This window comes from Tyto alba, unplaced genomic scaffold (genome assembly GCF_018691265.1).
Source record: "Tyto alba isolate M040663 unplaced genomic scaffold, T.alba_DEE_v4.0 Super-Scaffold_26, whole genome shotgun sequence".
Taxonomy (NCBI): Eukaryota; Metazoa; Chordata; class Aves; order Strigiformes; family Tytonidae; genus Tyto; species Tyto alba.
In genome coordinates, this window is record NW_024881300.1 from 12,751,830 (window position 1) to 12,769,982 (window position 18,153).

General features: G+C 36.3%; 1 protein-coding gene across 1 annotated transcript in view; it reads right to left on the minus strand.

Annotated features, from left to right (window-relative positions):
* Nucleotides 1–18,153, minus strand: part of LOC116960240 (transcription initiation factor TFIID subunit 4-like) — a 148,933-nt gene that overhangs the window by 37,954 nt on the left and 92,826 nt on the right. Inside the window, exon 14 of the mRNA XM_042797413.1 lies at nucleotides 9,770–9,892. Within this exon, the coding sequence (XP_042653347.1) occupies nucleotides 9,770–9,892 (123 nt within the window). The remainder of the gene's footprint in view (nucleotides 1–9,769; nucleotides 9,893–18,153) is intronic.

Here is an 18,153-nt window from a genome sequence, read left to right on the forward strand (position 1 = left end):
ACTGGTATATGGTAAAAGGAAACCATGAAAAGCCTGTCTTCCTTCCTCTTACACACTACACACTGAGCTTTTTTTTCGATTCAAACTATGTAAAATGAAGGAATAATTTTTTACTACATATAATAAGGTGGCAAGTTCTGGATGAAATGTTTATTTGTCAGGCTTTTTTGCCTCTCCCCCTCCCCCCAATTCAAGAACGTCTCCTTTTCTTATCAACAGAATATTGTAAGGCAAGATTCAACTGTAGCACAGTAGAGGCAAGATCCATTTAAGGAGCATCAATACATAACTCCTTCAAGACTTCAGAAAGCTTGTACAGGTAATTTCACGTTTTCAAGAAAGAGGAGCTTGTCTGATTATTCCAAACTGTCTTCTCTGTATCTTACATTATGAAATGTAAAAGAGACTCCCAGAGAGATTTGATTACCCCTTAAGAAGATGTGCTCTCAATTAGTCAAGACTTAATAGAAGCAGAGTTTAGATACTCCTATTTGGGAGGGGGACTTGGGCAACGGTTTGGTTCTACAATTTGCATCAGGTAGAACAAGAAAAAATTCTGGTCAGTAATTCTAGGTAAGGTGTTTAAACCTTACCTAGGGTGGCAACAGGATTCCCCTGAAGTTCAACCCTGTTTGCCTAGAGGCTCAGTGTAAACTAAAATGTTAAATTACTGGTACCTTAACTGTCACTCTTTAGATGACTAATATATTACCTCACTTCCTGTAAAGAATCAAGATGAAAGTATCCAAGAACGGGTATCCTAATAAATTTCAAGTTCTTTAGACTTTTTCAAAACAGTGGCTTTCAGAAAAATAATTATCCTCAAATTTATCTGGGATTGAACAGGACGGAAGGGAGAAGGAAATTAACCTATTTGATGATTCATCTGACACTTCTAGAGGAGGATCAATTAAAAAGGAAACATTGCCACTTTGAGATACAGGTCTAAGTCTTTCCATGTATGTGTTGAAAAGCTACACCTCGTAAATTTTCTGGTCAGGTTTTAAAAATTATTTTCACTGACATCTAAAAATGTCACAGCACCTTGGGCCTTACCTTCTAAAGTCAATGGAGGGACTCAAGTCAATTTTGACAAGCCCCCAGCAAGACCCTTTCAGACTTTCTTTCTCTTAGCCTTATCAGTGTTATTCAGCCAGAAGAAAGAAAAATTCTGGAATTATAATTGTCAGAAAAACAGAGACTGCAAAATATATTGGATCTTTCACTGTCTGAAAATCAGGAAGACAAATGGAGAGGACAATTGAAAATACAGAAAAAACCTACCCCAAATCAACCCACAAACAAAAAAAGCAAACTCACATACCCTTTGTCCCCACAAATCCTCAAGGTAGCTGCCTTTTGCAAGAAGAAAAACAATACTCTTGCACAGTAACAGCAGCAGACCTCTACAGGGATTGACAAATAATGGATGAACTATTAACTAGTCAAAAGTTGTTTTGCCAAGTTCTCATTTTCCATGCTAATAAACTGCACACACTACATGTATAGAGTACCCATAAATAAAAAGATAGTATTTAGTATTACCACATTGATAAAATTATTTTATTTTTAAAATGTAATCTTTTAAATTAAAAAAAAAACAAAAAACAAAACAAACAATAAAACACTATTTAGGACTCCAGTAAGAAACCTCTGAACAACAGAAAAAGACATGCTCTGAAGATCTCCTTCTGTGTGCTAGATCAACATCATGCAGTCAGGTGGGATCAACTACCATTTCCATCTCTATATGAAGTAAAAACCAAATTTGTCTTGGCCAATAAGGAAAAATGATTAATATCATTGAACCACTGTCAGAATATTTTGTGTTACATAGATCAAAGGAATACACACAGTATGCAAACCTGTTCTACTAGTAAAAAAGAATGTTTTTGCTGGCATAGAGCCACTTTTTATTTTCTTGCATTGCTGCCTGGCTTTTTCCTCCTGTCAACTGAGATCCATGCAAAATTGTTCTACTGCCTCCTGACTCACTGTCTGTATTCATTTTAAAAAAGTGAAAAAAGGAAGACCCAGGGAACTACAGGCCAGTCAGTCTCACCTCTGTGCCTGGCAAGATCATGGAGCTGGGAACTATGATAGGGCACACGGAAAATGAGGTGATTGATGACAGTCAACATGGCTTCACTAAGGGTAAATAGTGCCTGATGCACTAGGTGGCCTTCTATGACAGGGTTACAGCATTCATGGAAGAGCAACTGATGTCACCTATCTGGACTTGTGCAGAGCATCTGACACTGTCCCTCACAACATCCTTGTCTCTAAATTAGAGAGACATGGATTTGATGGATTGACCACTTGGTGGATAAGGAATTTGCTGGATGGTCATACTCAAAGAGTTCCGGTCAACAGCTCGGTGTCCAAGTGGAGAGCAGTGACGAGTGGTGCTCTTCAGGAGTTGGTGTCGGGACTAGTGCTGTTTATCATCTTTATTGGTGACACAGACAGTAGGACTGACTGCACCATTAGCAAGTTCTCCGATGACACCAAGCTGTGTGGTGCAGTCAACATGCTGGAGGGAAGGGATGCCATCCGGAAGGACCTGGACAGGCTGGACATGTGCATGAGGTTTGCCTGTGCAAACCTCATGAAGTACAACAAGGCCAAGGGCAAGGTCCTGCACATGGGCTGAGTCAATCCCAAGCACAAATACAGGCTGGGTAAGGAGTGGATTGAGAGAAGCCCTGTGGAGAAGGGTTTGGGGGTAAGTAGTGGATGGAAAACTGTGAGCCATCAATGTGTGCTTGCATCCCAGAAAGCCAAGATCCTGGGCTGCATCAAGAGAAGTGTGGCCAGCAGGTTGAGGGAGGGGATTCTCCCTTTCTACTCCATCTTGTGAGACCCCCCCCCGCAGTGCTGTGTCCAGCTCTGGGGCCCCCAACATAAGCAGGACATGGTCCTCCTTGAGCAGGTCCAGAGGAACCCAGAAAGATGATCAGGGGGCTGAAGTGTTCAAGGCCAGGTTGGATGGGGATTTGAGCAACCTGGTCTAGTGGAAGGTGACCTTGCCCATGGCAGGGGGGTTGGAACTAGATGATCTTTGGAAGTCCCTTCCAACCCAAATCATTCTACAATTCTGTGATTCCTGCCTGCTTGTAAAGGCACAAAAATGTACTTCTATACATTCAGTCCAAATTACTGATCATCAACTTAAACATAGTATTATCCATCATCTTTAATGCCTTCTTACTTTTTACTGCTAAGTCTGTAAAATGCATTAAGAGTAATGTTTACAAACCTTATTTCACAAAATAAAACCAGAATTCTAAAAAAATAGAGTGTGTTTGTCACGGGCTCAAGCACAGTTTGAAATTAAACTTTTAAAACTGGAAATTCATCATTGGGACAATTTATTTTAAAATTGAAATCTCATTTTTTTAAGAATGAGAAAAGTAGGTGCAATTATTAATTAGGAGAACATCCAGATAGTCTTTTAAAAGACTCAAATAGATAATAACACATTTCTCGTGAGTTATTTTAATATTTATTTGACTTTTGAACACCGGAAGCAAAACAAGACAGAGAAGCTGAAGCTAAAACTTGAGATTTTTCAAAGATTCATAAACTAGTATGTATGTAATTCCATAAAAAAATTATAAGGACTGACTCCTTAACTTCCTTCCATCTCCTTGCAAATTCAAACCCCTATATTTAACTGATAGTTTTGGGAAACATCAAATGAAATTGTAACTTTCGTCAGCAGCAGTGACATCCTACACGAAAACAGGTCTGAAATAACCACTGCATTCTATCATGTCAGTGATACATGGAGCAAAGAGTGCTTGAAAAGGCAATGATACAATAAATCATAAAAATTCCTCCTGTTCTGCTGTTAGTCTACAGGTTTAAAAGCACAAAAAGCAAGCTTTAACTTCTTGGACCATAAACACTTGCAAAAGGTGTTCTGGTCTACTGTATCTGCTTTCATATAACTCAAGCTTAACAAGTGTAAAGGATCTTTAGATTCCAGTGCTTTCTAAACATTTCTTGACCACTTAAAACAAAAAGTAATTTATCAAGAGCCAACTATACAGTATGAAGACCAAGCTGAGACTTGAGTTGTAGAACAAGTCATTCCAAGGATCTTTGAAAGTGGATGCCATGAAATTACTTTAGTTCCAAAAAGGTGAGGGAATAGCCTAAAGATTTGCTCAGAGCATGGCAATCCCACTGACTGGTGTTTTTCCCCAAAATAAAAGATTGGTTCTAATTCTTTCAGATCTGTCAGAAGCAGTTATGCCTCACAGTTATGTTGGCTGATTCATGAACTTCTAAATCTGCATGGTATTCATTGAGTAGACACTTTGGATAGAACCCAGTGTACAATCCTTCTCTAACAAATACTTCTGCAAGACACACTATACATCTATTTTTGTTTAAAAGGGCAAGAAAAGAAGGAAACAAGGCCAGGTTTTCCAGAAAACAGCTCTGTCATACTTTTTTATCACATCTGACTCATTCCAAAGAGAAAATTATCCAGTATCCCAAATTCTTCTTAATATTGTTAAAATATTAACTATGGATTTGAGGAGTAATTGCGGGGTGGTTGCTGAAATGTCTATGGATAATCCAAGCATGAAGTGAGAATGCCAGCTGTAATGTGTGCAAACAAATGAATCACGTTCAGTCCTGGATAACTAAAAAGAGATTACAGTCAAAAGTACTTTCTTCCAAAATGTCACAGTACCCAAGTGTCTCCCATATAATCACGAATTCATCCATACGTTTCCATTTAGAAAATAGGAATTACCAGAAGTATAAATATCTGATAGAGAGGAATATTAAGTAAATTTTCTATGTTTGCATTTGGAAGTTTCTGGTGTAACACAGACTTCCAAGTCTCAATCCAGAACCTTAATCATGTGTTATACAAAACCTTAACATGAAAACGGCTTTTAAATGCTCAAATTATACCATCTGAAGGATGAATTTAATTAAAAAAATGTGGCGCCTCGTACCCAAAATACATTTCACAATCACTTTAGTAATTAGATTTTTTCTACACAAAACATTTAACTTTTTAAACTGTATTTGTTTTGGGATTTTCCAGGTCTGCAACAACATTATCTTTCTTGACTAATACAATGGTTGGAATATACTGGATGAGAAAAGACTCAAAGTAATCACATCTCCCTTGAGTGCTGGCCCAACATATGGTCCTGCCAATTTTGGAAAATGGTGTTTGGGATAGGTTTGCTGAATATTCTTAAGATGACTGCTCTTCCACTATGTGAGAAAGAGGGTTTTTTCTCATCCCTAAAATGACTGTCTTCAATAAGCACTGATTCACTGAACTAGCCCTGAAGCTGCCTTGGAAGCTCAGTATTCAAAAATCATCTGTGCCAGCAAGTACCAGGAGAGGGCTTTCACTTGATATTTAAACAAATTATACCCTCAGATATTTCAAACATATACTCTATATTTATGTATTTTGGGATACTAGCCATAGATCTTGATGAAAATCCAAATTATGTAATTATTATTAAATACAGAAAAATAGTTGCATTTAACCTCTACACTTTAATTCCACAGTAAAAAATGAGGGACTTTGAAATATGCAAATTCTGCATTCATGCCACCTTAGCACTACTCGAATATTTAACTTGTAAAGCCACTTGACCTAGTCTTGTGATGGTTAATGATTTTCTTAAAGCTTTAACTCTTACAATTACATGAAAATAGCTATTTTATAAACAAACCCAATTTTTAATCCTAATTCTTAAAAACCTTACAATTAAAGAAAAAAAGCTTGAAAATGTGAGCGGAATAGATTCAAAATCCATAAGGCAAACAAAAGCAATTCAAAATTTATTAATTTTAATATGATATTAGAGGTGCTTAAGGATATTAACTAAAGAGCTTAAGTGGTTGCTGTCTTCCCTTTCCTGTATATGTCATCCACTGCCCTACCTTTGCCATCCACTGCTGTGCACCAACAGAAGCATTAACAGGAGTCAAACAGCAAATTAGAATTTGGCAGTATTGTTGCTAAATGCATAACACGGTTCAGGATTGTTGGCTATCTAACTTGATAATCATGCATTAAATTCCAAAAAGAAGTAACATGTACGGATATTTCCAATAATTTTGTCTAGTATTATTAAATAAATTTTAAAAAAACCTATCAAAATCCGCAAAAGCAATATTTTCAACACTGGAAAGCAGAGAAGCTGAATTCTTCCAAAGGTATCTCATGCCTTTTTACCTCTTCTCTTTCACTCTTGATCTAAACTGCATTATAATAATAAGCAGGCTGAATTACTGATGAGCTGTTGGCTGCTACAGAGGAAGCTGTGTTTCTGGCAGATTATCTAAAATACAAGATGACAGGAAAGGTACTAAAAAGAAAGTGAATGAAGAGCAGGTAATCTCAAGTTTGCTGTCTCTGCCTTGCTGTAAATTCCTTCTCCAGTGCTCGCTGGGCTCTAGGCCAAACTACTTCAGCAAGCTAAGCAGAAACTATTCAGTTTTTATCGTTGTTAGGTTAGTTTTCTGCCAATTTATCAAATGGAAACGGGTTAGTACAGGGTACAAGAAGAGCCAGATCTAATGAAAGGGAAAGGACAGGAATGCACTACTAGGGATTGGGATAGAGATCACAGTCAGATTAGCTCAGGCTACTCTGTAATGACAGTGTGAAATGAGTTACACATTTGGTGGCTGTGTTATTTGAGGTTGTCTAGCCCCTGCTCATCCACTTTTCTATAAAATCTTTTTTTCTTGTTTTTTGGAATTTTTTATGTAGATGCATGGAGAAGGACATATATGATGTAAAAATAACCTCACTCCAAAATTGCTAATTTTCCAACTCCCCAAGTAAATGTAATCAAAAAACCTAGCCATACTAGCACAGAAGAGCCAAATTATGGGCCTGGCCTTGTTAACTTAAGATAATCCTACCATCCAAAAAAAGCTCTATTTAGATATGGCTTGAAAACAAGCAAAGAAGCCCAAATGAGCCCTGGCAATGTGAGAGAGAACACGTTTAAAGAAAACACCCTTGAACAAAGTGCTGGTGGAAAAATATTTGCAATTATGAGCCCAAGCTTTTTCACATTTATAAAAGCTGTATAGGAGCTGTTTCTCAGTATATAACAAACAGTACTTGATCACAGAAACACTAAGATTTTCCATCAACTTTTTCTCCATCACTATTCCCTAAATTGACCTCCTGCTCAGATCAACAGGATATTATTAATAAGATCCAATTTCCAAAGAGAAATTGGGAGCTAGTATTTCCGTTGAACCAAAAAGCAGTTCTGAAATCCAACACTTCTCACTGAAAAAAATGGCCAATGCAACTAAGTAAAATATCAAACGAGAGTTAAATGTAACATGCAGGAGTGGGATGATTTGTAAATTATATCTCTTTGGATCAGCAAACATGCAGCATCTCAGCTGCAACAGAAACAGAAATATATGTCAAAGAAGATTAATTAGACCAGCAACTTTGATGACAAAATCTGGATGTTTTGACAAACAAAAAGGGCAGGCCAAGAAAGCTCTTGCCAAGTTAGACCTTGCAAACAGAGATAATCAGTAACAAGGATTTAAGAAGCTTAGAAATTGCTTAGAGAAATCAGAGGGTCATAGATCACAGTGGAAGTCAGACATCTGAAGATGGAACTGGGCTAAGGGGTTATCTGCAAGAGTCTTATTATAGTTTTGTATGTTGTTTAGAATCTCCAGAAATCCAGAGGAGAAATCACATAGTCTCAGACAAACAATGCAAATTTCCAGTACCTTTTTAGAGTAGAACATTTTTGAGGAGTTGAGTTTATTTTTGCATAGCAGCCCTAATAAGTAGCTCAGAAAAATAACAGAAAGACAGAGTTTCTAGCAGCCAACTTGCATGACACATCTTCTACACTACTTTAGATCCTATCCCCAGAAAAGACATTGAATAATCCAGATACAGTATCCAAGTCCTTGAAATCAGCTTGCAGCCAGGCACCAACATGAGCTGGCCAGGATGGTTAGAAGCTAGGAGAAGAATGGGAGCAATTCGGTCTGAACTGTCAGAAGAGCCACACAATTAATGATTCCAGGAAATTCATGTATCTGCAAAAGCTTCAAGCATAATTTGTAAATTGAATAACACAGAAGTTCGGCAAAATTTGAGCTAGGGGAGCAACAAAAGGAAGCAAAAATCTCCAGAAGCCTTTGGAATTTGCCACAGACCTTTATCTTTCCTTGAAGCACAATACCAGCGGAGTAAGTAACTTCTAGAGAGAGAGGGAAGCTGTTCACCATAACCCGTTCAGGCATATAGCTCTCAATAAAATATTTCAAAGAAGGTGACCACAATTTGGTTCATCCAACTATAAAAGCTTAAAAAAGGATCTTTTTTTAAAAGGGGCAATAAACAATAAAAATGAAATTCTGATACTTCGGAGAAAATACTCCTTCGGACAAGCAGTGAATATACATTTGTTAAAATCTGAGGGGATCCATGTATTATTAGAAGGTTCTAATTATGCTAAAATTAATCTTATGGGAAAGCCAAAGCTATCACTATCTAGTTGAGCTTCCAATGAGAGCATCTTTTGGCCTGTTGCTGCAGGATTTCTTACAGGTGCATAGGGAGGAGAAAATAATTCTTTACCAAATGTAGGACAAGGAAGGAGACTGAAGGTAAGGGAAGGTAACAGGACAATACAACATCCAGGAAACTCTCACAGTCTGAAACTAATTTGACCAGAAAACAAGAGCACCTCCTATATATATCTGAAGTCGTAAGTCAACTTCAGAATATAAATAAGATCCACTTCTATTCCTAGCTCAGCTAATTCCTTAGCACTAATCTTAGCACATGAAAAGAGAGAGAAGTCAGATAAAAGCTATCCAAAACAGGAAACAAAAAGGCCTCTGGATATGCCTGGCATTTAGACAGTCAAATGCCTGAGCCAAAATTGTTAGTCAGTAATTCAAAACAAAATGTTTGCATTTTCCTCAGAAGAGACATATAATAGGGAGAATTACTTTGACTCCTATTGTGCAGGCATATTTAGCAGAAAAAAAAGAAGCCCAACTATATTTGTACTGAACAACACAGTACTTCTACAGTTACCCAAGGTAATGCAACCATGTTATCCTAGTACTCCACATCAGTTAATACATATCACACTTTTGATGATTTTGCATTTCATTGTACAGTATAGCTACTTCTCCATTTAAGATAATAGGAGAATCATACTAATGAATCTGATTCTACTTCTGAAGCACAGTATTCTTATTAAAATTACATACAATTTAGCATGATTACAAACTTATTTTTGCACTTGTGGGAGACAATCAGCCATTCTGTAAAATGTTTTGACACATATTTGTCACAAAACCACATTACTGGTACTACTGCAAGCTCTTGGTCCAAACTGTAAGCAAAACTACAGTTATGTTTTTGTGGATATTTCTTCATGCCCTACTCTTTTTTTGTGTTTTCCTTTGGATTATGCAAAAGAGAAAACCAGTATAAAGGCAGTGAACAGTTTAAGGGAGAGACTTACACTTCACATTTAACTTACTTTTAAAATATTCTTTAATTATTTGTTTAAAGTTAACACTTGAAAATACAGCTAAGAGGTCATTTTAACCGTGGCAAGATAAACTGGACTCACAGTCCTTCAAACCTGCATCACCTTTTCCAAGTTACACAGTTCACTAAAAATATCAGCATGTAGCATCTCTAGTTATTCCTCTACTAGGTTTTGAAATAATAATTTCTCTTATTCTGTGTATAAACACATACCTCTCCTCCTATGGTAAGCAGTCCAGGTGAATCAAGCTTCCGTTTCTTCCGGGGACCAATAGCTGCCAATGCAGTTAGATTGGCATCCCTCTGCCTCATTTGTGCAAGTTCTTGTTGCTGCATCTATTAGAGAGAGAAAAGACCCTGTTTACTTTTTATTCTGTTGTCATTTCAGAAAGCTATTCTCAGATTTGTGAGCATGAGGTAGAGGTCACACATAAGTAATCCCTAAGAGTACTTTGCTGTTCCTAGAAATACCATTTCAGCAGCTCAAGCATGCAGCTTTGCAGTAGAGTAATAATGAAGATATAGAAGTTCTCTTGACTTGCTGCAGATATCTACTTCCAAATAACTCAACTGCTTTTGAAAACGCCATCCTTACCCTTGAAGAATACCTTAGCCAGTTAAGCACTATATACTAACTACACATCTCCAGTTTAAGATTAATATGAAGATTCAAATACAAATCCTCAAAAAATAATTCAAACATTTTCTATCACCTCAGATTTACTTTGAAATTCAAATATATTTTATATTTGCTTCCAAAAAAAAATATAAAACACCTCTATCTAAACGTTAGCAGAAGTTAAGACTGACACAAACCCCCTACAAACTGAATCCACACCTCTTACTGGGATTAGGATTGCGGTAACACCACATTTGACTAGTTTAAGGCTAAGAAAACAACCTGCCAACTGCATTACATAACAGTGTAGCATGTGACAGAAAATAAAAGAAAATACTCTGGCCACCACATGATGAAGAGGTAAGACTGCATATTCATTATAAACTGTATAATCCTTTTAGATATTTAATGATAAGAGATGTATTCGCAAGAACAATATTACTTGAATAAATATTTCAATCAATACTACACAAGAATAACTAATTAGGTACTGCAGCATATTATTTTCATTAAATAAAAGCATTCATAGCTCTTAGCAATTATCCTTAATTTCAAAACTTAGGGTTTGCAAAATCCTTCAATAAATTCAGAGGAGGTGTTTGTTCTCTAATCCCATCGATGTCATACTTGTTCCCACTTCAACAGAAATGCACAAAACACTACCTCAAGAAATTCAGCAGTGGTAATAAAAATATTGTATGATACAAGCACAATTCTTCATTAAATTAAAAATGAACTGACAAGTGTAGATAGAAGTGTCTCAGCCACTACTTACATGTGAGCTGCATATGCAAGTGGGGCCTGAACTATCTTGGCCAATGCTAAAAGGAAAGGAGGCTTAAACAAAAAAGCACCAATGTATGGTATCTTCTCTCCATTCACTTCTGCCTAGAAAAAGCAGATCTGCTTCATGCATCCTATTTAGTGCATTTTTCAGGTTTATTCATTTAGCAATGCAGCATATTTTCACGTTCTTCAGAAAAAGCAAATTCAGTACATTTAGAGTTTTAAACCCCATTTTTCAAATTTTTATGCTACATACCTTGCAACTTTTGTTATTATCATAACTTCAACATAACATTATCTACAAATACACACCCCATCCACAGGATAAAAAAATTTTCTAAATAAAAAAAAGAAATGTGGAAAAATATCTAAATAATAGTGCAAAGGTCTATACATACTTCTCTTTGCCAACTCATATTAGGTTTTTAGCTCAAATATCTTTGGCTCTCTTCCAGATTAAATGCCAGTTAGACAGACCTGCCCGCTTACCCTTTCAAGGTAGATAGCAACAGTGGTGAGCTCTAATCATTTACAAAGGTCATGATCGGAAGCTAGCCCGTAAGCAGTCATTTAAAATTCGATTGATCCCTATTTGTAGTCAGGGAAAGAAAATGGACATTTCAGCTGTATTGTAATTATGAGGCTTCAAGGCAACTGTAAATAGATGTGCAAATCCAGATACTGGCAAATACCTTAGAGAAGAAATTATTACTATAGTATAACATATATCCAGGAAAGGTTGAAGATAAAACTGCATATAAAAAAAGATCAATCATCTCTTTGCTAATTTGCCATGCTTGCTAGCCTATAAGGGTTATCACAATTATCAGAAGTCTGATGAATATTTAAGGGAGGGCCAACTGGCTTACAGTGATCTCAGATGAAGTTGTAAAGTAGATGGCTTCACAGAATAAGAAAATTTCCACTGGAAAATGAATAGTGGGATCCTGTCCTCACTTCAAAACCTGCAAAGTGTCTTGTGCTATTTTACCAAGAAAACATGGAATAGATTGAAGAGTCTGCAGAAGGGTTTGCACTAATTTATTCCTCAGGTTCCTCATTCTTTCTTTTTTAATCACTGAGAAGAGCAAGATAGTTCTTCATATCACATGCTAATTTTTGACAAATGTGTTAGCCTAGCATTGATTGTCCAAACAAATGCACAAGATTTTCAACTACTTATAATTTAGCACCTGACAGGAAACCTGGCTCAGCAGACGAAGCCAAAGGAGCTGGGCTCTGTTCTAGTGACACTGGCAAGACCTTCCCCTTCACTTCCCTGGGCCTCTCACTCCACTTCACCTAGCTTGTCTATTTAGGCTGTAAACTCTCCAGATGTGGATCCTCCTCTATTACATGCCTTACTTGTAATGTAGCTTCAGTAGGACTAATAGACACTACATGCTGCCAGGTACAAAACTCCAGACAAAATCACAATACACTTTCTAATAATGGTTTTACAGTACATACCTTGGTATACTACAATAGGAAAGAACCACCTTCTGATGTAAACCTTAATGAATGTTAGTCAAAAAATATCAAATACATAGAACGCAGGTGCATTATCAGCAAGATCACAGTATCCTGATGTTTTATAAAATAAGGACTGAAGTCCTGAAATACTGGTGATTTTTTTTCCAAAGCTCACTGGAAGGCAGAGTATCATAAAATTACATTTAAAAATAATCAAAATAATTATGATCCTGATACTGATTACGAACAGAGGCCTTCATCTTGCAGTGGTTAATGTACTCTGGTTGGCTTAAGGGAACATCTTTGCAGACTCACTATTAACTATCAATCTGCTTATAATAAAACATCTTTGTAGTTTATGATTAGTTACTAGCAAGACACTGGACAAGATTCCTAGATGTTATTTAACATCTGCTCTAGCAGACTAACCACCACTGTTGGCTTCGTCATAGCTCCATTCCAACTTTCTTTTCTCTGCACCTCCAAGTTACATACTTCTGTTTTTTCATACTCTATATCAGATTATCTGTACCGGTCTCTTTTATGCTCAACATCTGACTCTTCTTCAAAAATGTTGTCCCCAATTGTAATCTTTACCAAAAAAAAAAATAAAAGCCGTATCTTCGCTTCAGCTCAAAAGAAGGGGACACTGTACCTTTACACATGCAACATGGCTGCTAACACTCGATTCAACAAGAGCTTTTCAAAATTAATGTCATGGAGATACAAGCTATATTTAATAACAATAAACTTGATCTTCCAGGAAGCTTAGGAATAGCCAAACAGTTTTGTGGGAGTTGTATAATCAACATAGATTTAATTACTCTGTTTTGGTGGCAACAGAGATTACTTTTAAAATGTACCTCTTGTACCAGCAGATGCCAAATGTATGACCCTAACCAGTGAATGCTCTTCTCCCCAGTGTACTCTGCAACAGTATTCTCTATGTCAAGTGGAAATGACTCTGCAACGAGTTTTGCCTACATAGTTCCAAAGTAATCACCCTCTGAATTCCCAGTGCTAAGAATAATATGAATTAAACACAGCCATCTTCAGTGTTCTGAAATTACTCTTAAAAGTACCTGTGAAACTAAAGCTACTTAAGCTTCTTACTTCATGTGATCAACTGTATGTTAAAGTAAGAAAGCAGCCTGTTATTACAATATAGTTTATCTTCTAATTAAGCCAGTTAATAATTTCTGGACATTTAAACAAATGAAGCATTTGTTAATATCTGTATATCCTGATAAAATAAATAAATTTCCTGTTAATTAAGATGATCTAGCAGAAGTGATTGTAACTCACTACATCATCCAACAAGATGCAACCGTTTGACAGCTGCGTTCATTCCCACTCATTTTCATATTGAACTGCTGATGCAGTATCATTAAGTTGCCTTCATCACAATTAATAAGGATATATTTATCAACAGCATATTAAACTCTCATCTGGAACCACACTAATCAACAATTAACTTTTCTGAAAGTCAAAATACTTACCTAAGACACAGACAAATATTCCAATGTATTATACAAGAAAAATGCTTGCAAACGAGATACTGTTCCTTGCTCCTTATCTGATCACAATTTATTTTTAGCATGCCATTCACTTAGTGAGAGGTATTTCATTACCTAATGACAACTTTACCTTAGAGATTCCTTTGATGAAAAGTACACTATAAGAATTAAGCACCAGTATTATTTCACATCATGAAATTTTCTTCTTTGTGATGGTGGCATAACATTAAAACTACTGAAAGAACACTACTTCACTACTTTAATAAAGTAAAGCTAACAACAAAGGTTCTAAAATTTTAGGGTTTTTCCTTAGACCATTATTTGTTATGATAATTTTAAGTATTTCAGAAAGAAGTGCCACAAGCCATATGCCACAAGGAAGACAACCATGTGTCTATCTGAAGTATCAACATTAAACCTTAATATCTAGATTTAATAATTTCCAAAACCCAAGAATGCACTCATTCATGGCATGCTTTGAAAATAATTCTGCAACAGAAACCAAATATTTACTTTAAGCCTTTTTCACTTTAAGCTTTTTCTGCATTACAAGTTATTGTGAGAACAGTCACTGAGATACTAATAAATAAATATATGGTATGAATATATGCTCAGTGAATTTTTTTTCTTCTTAGATTTCTATTTCCACCAGCAATCACGGCAGTCCACACAAATGGAAGAAACCACCTGTTTCACAAACGAGTATGGTTTCATTGTCAAGATTTCTTCAAGAACTAAATCCCCCCATCCATTACTCTGACTAGTATTATAATAACCACAGAGAACAGTGAAGATTATTTTCCATTTTTCTGCAGGATCAACTAAACCAAGAGTAAATTCAATGAAGTTATGGCTAGACAAATAAATTTTATGGATACGTTCAAGGTGTGAATTTGGTCTGGAAAAACAAATGTAAAACAAATGCTGGATACTTAGTATGAACACCTACAGATCTCAAGTCAAACACCTTATCCAACCCAGAAACTAAATGGGCTAGCAGTGGCTGTAATCTGTACTGTCAAGACAATTCTTACTCTTCAGTGACCACAAAAGTCTGTTAATGTCAGCTATGCAAACATCCCAGAGAATCTTGCCCGCTCACCTGAATCCACAGGAAAAGGGAATGTCAAACAGCAAACAAGGCACTGTACTACTCATCAGAAGGACAGGAGTTGTTCAAAACCATGAGTGAAAGGCATCTCGAAAGGAAGGTGAAATGTGGTCCAAATGGAGCGAAAAACCTAAGCAAACTGAAATTAGCTTTGTTTAAAGCAGAGATGCAGATGAAATATGGGTCTGAGATGCAGCTTCTAAGGACTGCACTAAGAGGAATTTCCTTCTATATGATCAGAAAATAAGAGGATGACTGGAACTCTTAACAATTCAAGTCTACACATAAATACCTCCAAAAATAGGAGGGAGAAGAGGGAGTGGCATCACATGAGAGAGAGAAAGGTCAAGGAGGTGTTTTTCTACTTACAGGCAGAAATCGGATGTTTTTTGGCCTGGAAGGAAAATAACCTGGTGACAGAGAGACAGAAATGATTGTGAAGATAAAGAAGAATAAAGAGCTTGAGGAGGTAGTCAAGTATGCTTAAATACTGTCAACATAGGATCTGATAAGGGAATAGAAGCTGAGTTGTAAAAGTAAGTTTCTGTAGTCACAAAGCCAACTCAGCCCACAAAGAACTAGATTTTGGCTACTTACAATTCCCAGCATAGTTCAGAAATACCACCTAAGAAGAAAAGAGGACAGAGAAGGGGCTAACAGCACAACAGAAGCTATAAATATCAACAGACCATAAACTGCAATCAAGAATGAAGACATCCAGGAACAAACACCGAACAGGAAGTTGGCAATGGAGAGTGCTAAATGGCAGAAATGTTTGATGAAAGCAAGATCATATAAACAATGATTTAAGCATTGATTTCTAGCCAATAGGCATCAATGGAGATCCCTCCTAATTCTGTTTGAGATGGATGGTTTAATTCCTGATAACAGGGTCATATACTGAGAAAAGCTTGTCTTAATTGATGGTTCTGCTACATATATCTATCAGTCTCAGACAGTGATTACACCCCCTGGAAAAACATCTTCCTTTCTGAGGAGAATCTAAAATGTGGAACCATTACATATGTCCTAAGATGTCCACAACTGAAGGTGCAATTAAAAAATGAAACTCATTAAAAATGCCAGCAGTAATCTCAACAAGTCCAGGACAATGATCAAGAAGGATCAGTATACCAGTGAACCTCAGTCTTGAAAAACAGACAATGTCTGCAGAATGCTCATGTTATGCTCCTGCCCCTCTTTTGCATTACTGAAGTCTCTAAAGGTCAGCAGAACTCTTACAGCAATAGCGTGCTGGCTGGTAAGAAAATGGTCCCAAATAGCTAAAGTTTAGAAGTGGCACTGCAATAACTTAATATCAGAGCAGTTTTACATGTGGAATAGCAAATCATACACTGAACACATTCTGTGAGACTTTTAAGCATTCACAGCTCTGCCAAATTATATTTAACTTTCTTCAATACAAAGCTGGATGCTACTTCTCCACAAGTGTTCTCCCACAACTCAGTAAAAGCTCCAATCATCACTTGCAATGGCTATACATCTATTTGAAACAGATCAAGATTTTACTTTAATGAAAAAGGGGGGTATATGCTGGGTTGGTTTTTTGTTTTTTTTTTTTTCCCTATCCCACACACTTTTAACAACAGCTGACAATTATTGCACAGTGTTTGAAATAAATCACCCTGGGCAAAGACTAAACTGGGAACATTTCAGCCCCCAAGATGAATGTTTCTCAAAATAATGAGCATCTGAATACAGTTCTGGAACCTTAACTGGGATACTTCTGACCAAGTGTCTTTCCTACAATAGACACTTGTGTTTATTACATCTAAATCCATTATATTTTAGAAGTTCACTCAAATTTCCATTAGCATTTGCTTTATTACTTTCAACACAATGTATGTCAAACTTCTGAAATAGAAAATGCCAGGTGCATCCTGCCTTTCATTTTTTTTTCCCTGAAAAAAAGCTTTAATTGACATTCTCTCCAGTCATGTACATTACCTAGCTAAACATGATTTTTAAAATAATTATCAGTAAAACTACAATTTTACCTCCTTCTACTCAAGACCACATACTGTCTGAACTGATTCATATACACATATTCACACTCATAAGTTTTTATTGAAAGTCTCCTAAAAAGCTTACTCATAGATTACAAAAAAATCAGAAGCATGAAGAATTTTGAGAGTGATTTTAAAAAGTCTTGTAATTTTTTAACATACTTTGTCTCTAGTACTATTTTATTCCCCAAACAGTTTGAAGTTCTTATCCCAATAATCCCTTTAATCAACTAATGCTTTTTATAGGTATCTATGAACTTCTTTTTGTTAATTCTGTATATTCTTCACCAGTTACATTCTTGATTTTCTAAATACAATGCATTACTTTAGATTAACTTAAAACCATTTATTTCTGCAACTATCTCTTAAGCTACATATTCCTATCCATAGTAATATAAGGTATAATACTTTCTTTCAGAAACATATCCCTCAAATTCCCCTGAAAGAATTCTACAACAGTGGGGTTTTTTGTCCTTCCAGTAACTTTAATCATTAAATTTCTTTATTCCTCTAAATCTAAACAGCTATGCCAGCTCTTCTATAGTAAGCTGCACTCACCCCTTTCTTAAGCCCTGATATTTGTTAGGTCCCATAATGCTGTTTGGTAGATTTGCTGAGTCCTTTGAGCAAAGGGTGTCCAAGGCACAGACAACTGGCAGGATCAGCATTACTAGAGCTGGCAACTTTCTGAGATGCCAGTAACTTACTTGCAGTAAGATCTGAAAAAGTTCTGAAAAAAATTCCTTAAGACATGTTACTTTATTTTTTGTTACCTGTCTTAATTTTATTTCAGAGCAATGCAACAACAGTTACAAATCTTCTCAAATTATTCTTCAATAGAAACGAGACATACTCATACAGCATGAATATGACTGGTAAGAATACCAGTCAAAAAGCTTGATGGCTTACTCACAGGGTCCTAAATTCAGGTGCAAGCAACAGAAAAATATGCTCACTTTTGGTGAGAAAGACTAGTCAAGATCTTTTACCAGGCCCTTTGTTAATCTAAGTGGGGGGTTTGCTATCCTTCCAAGATTTCTAGGATGCTCTCCTTTCCCCCTGAA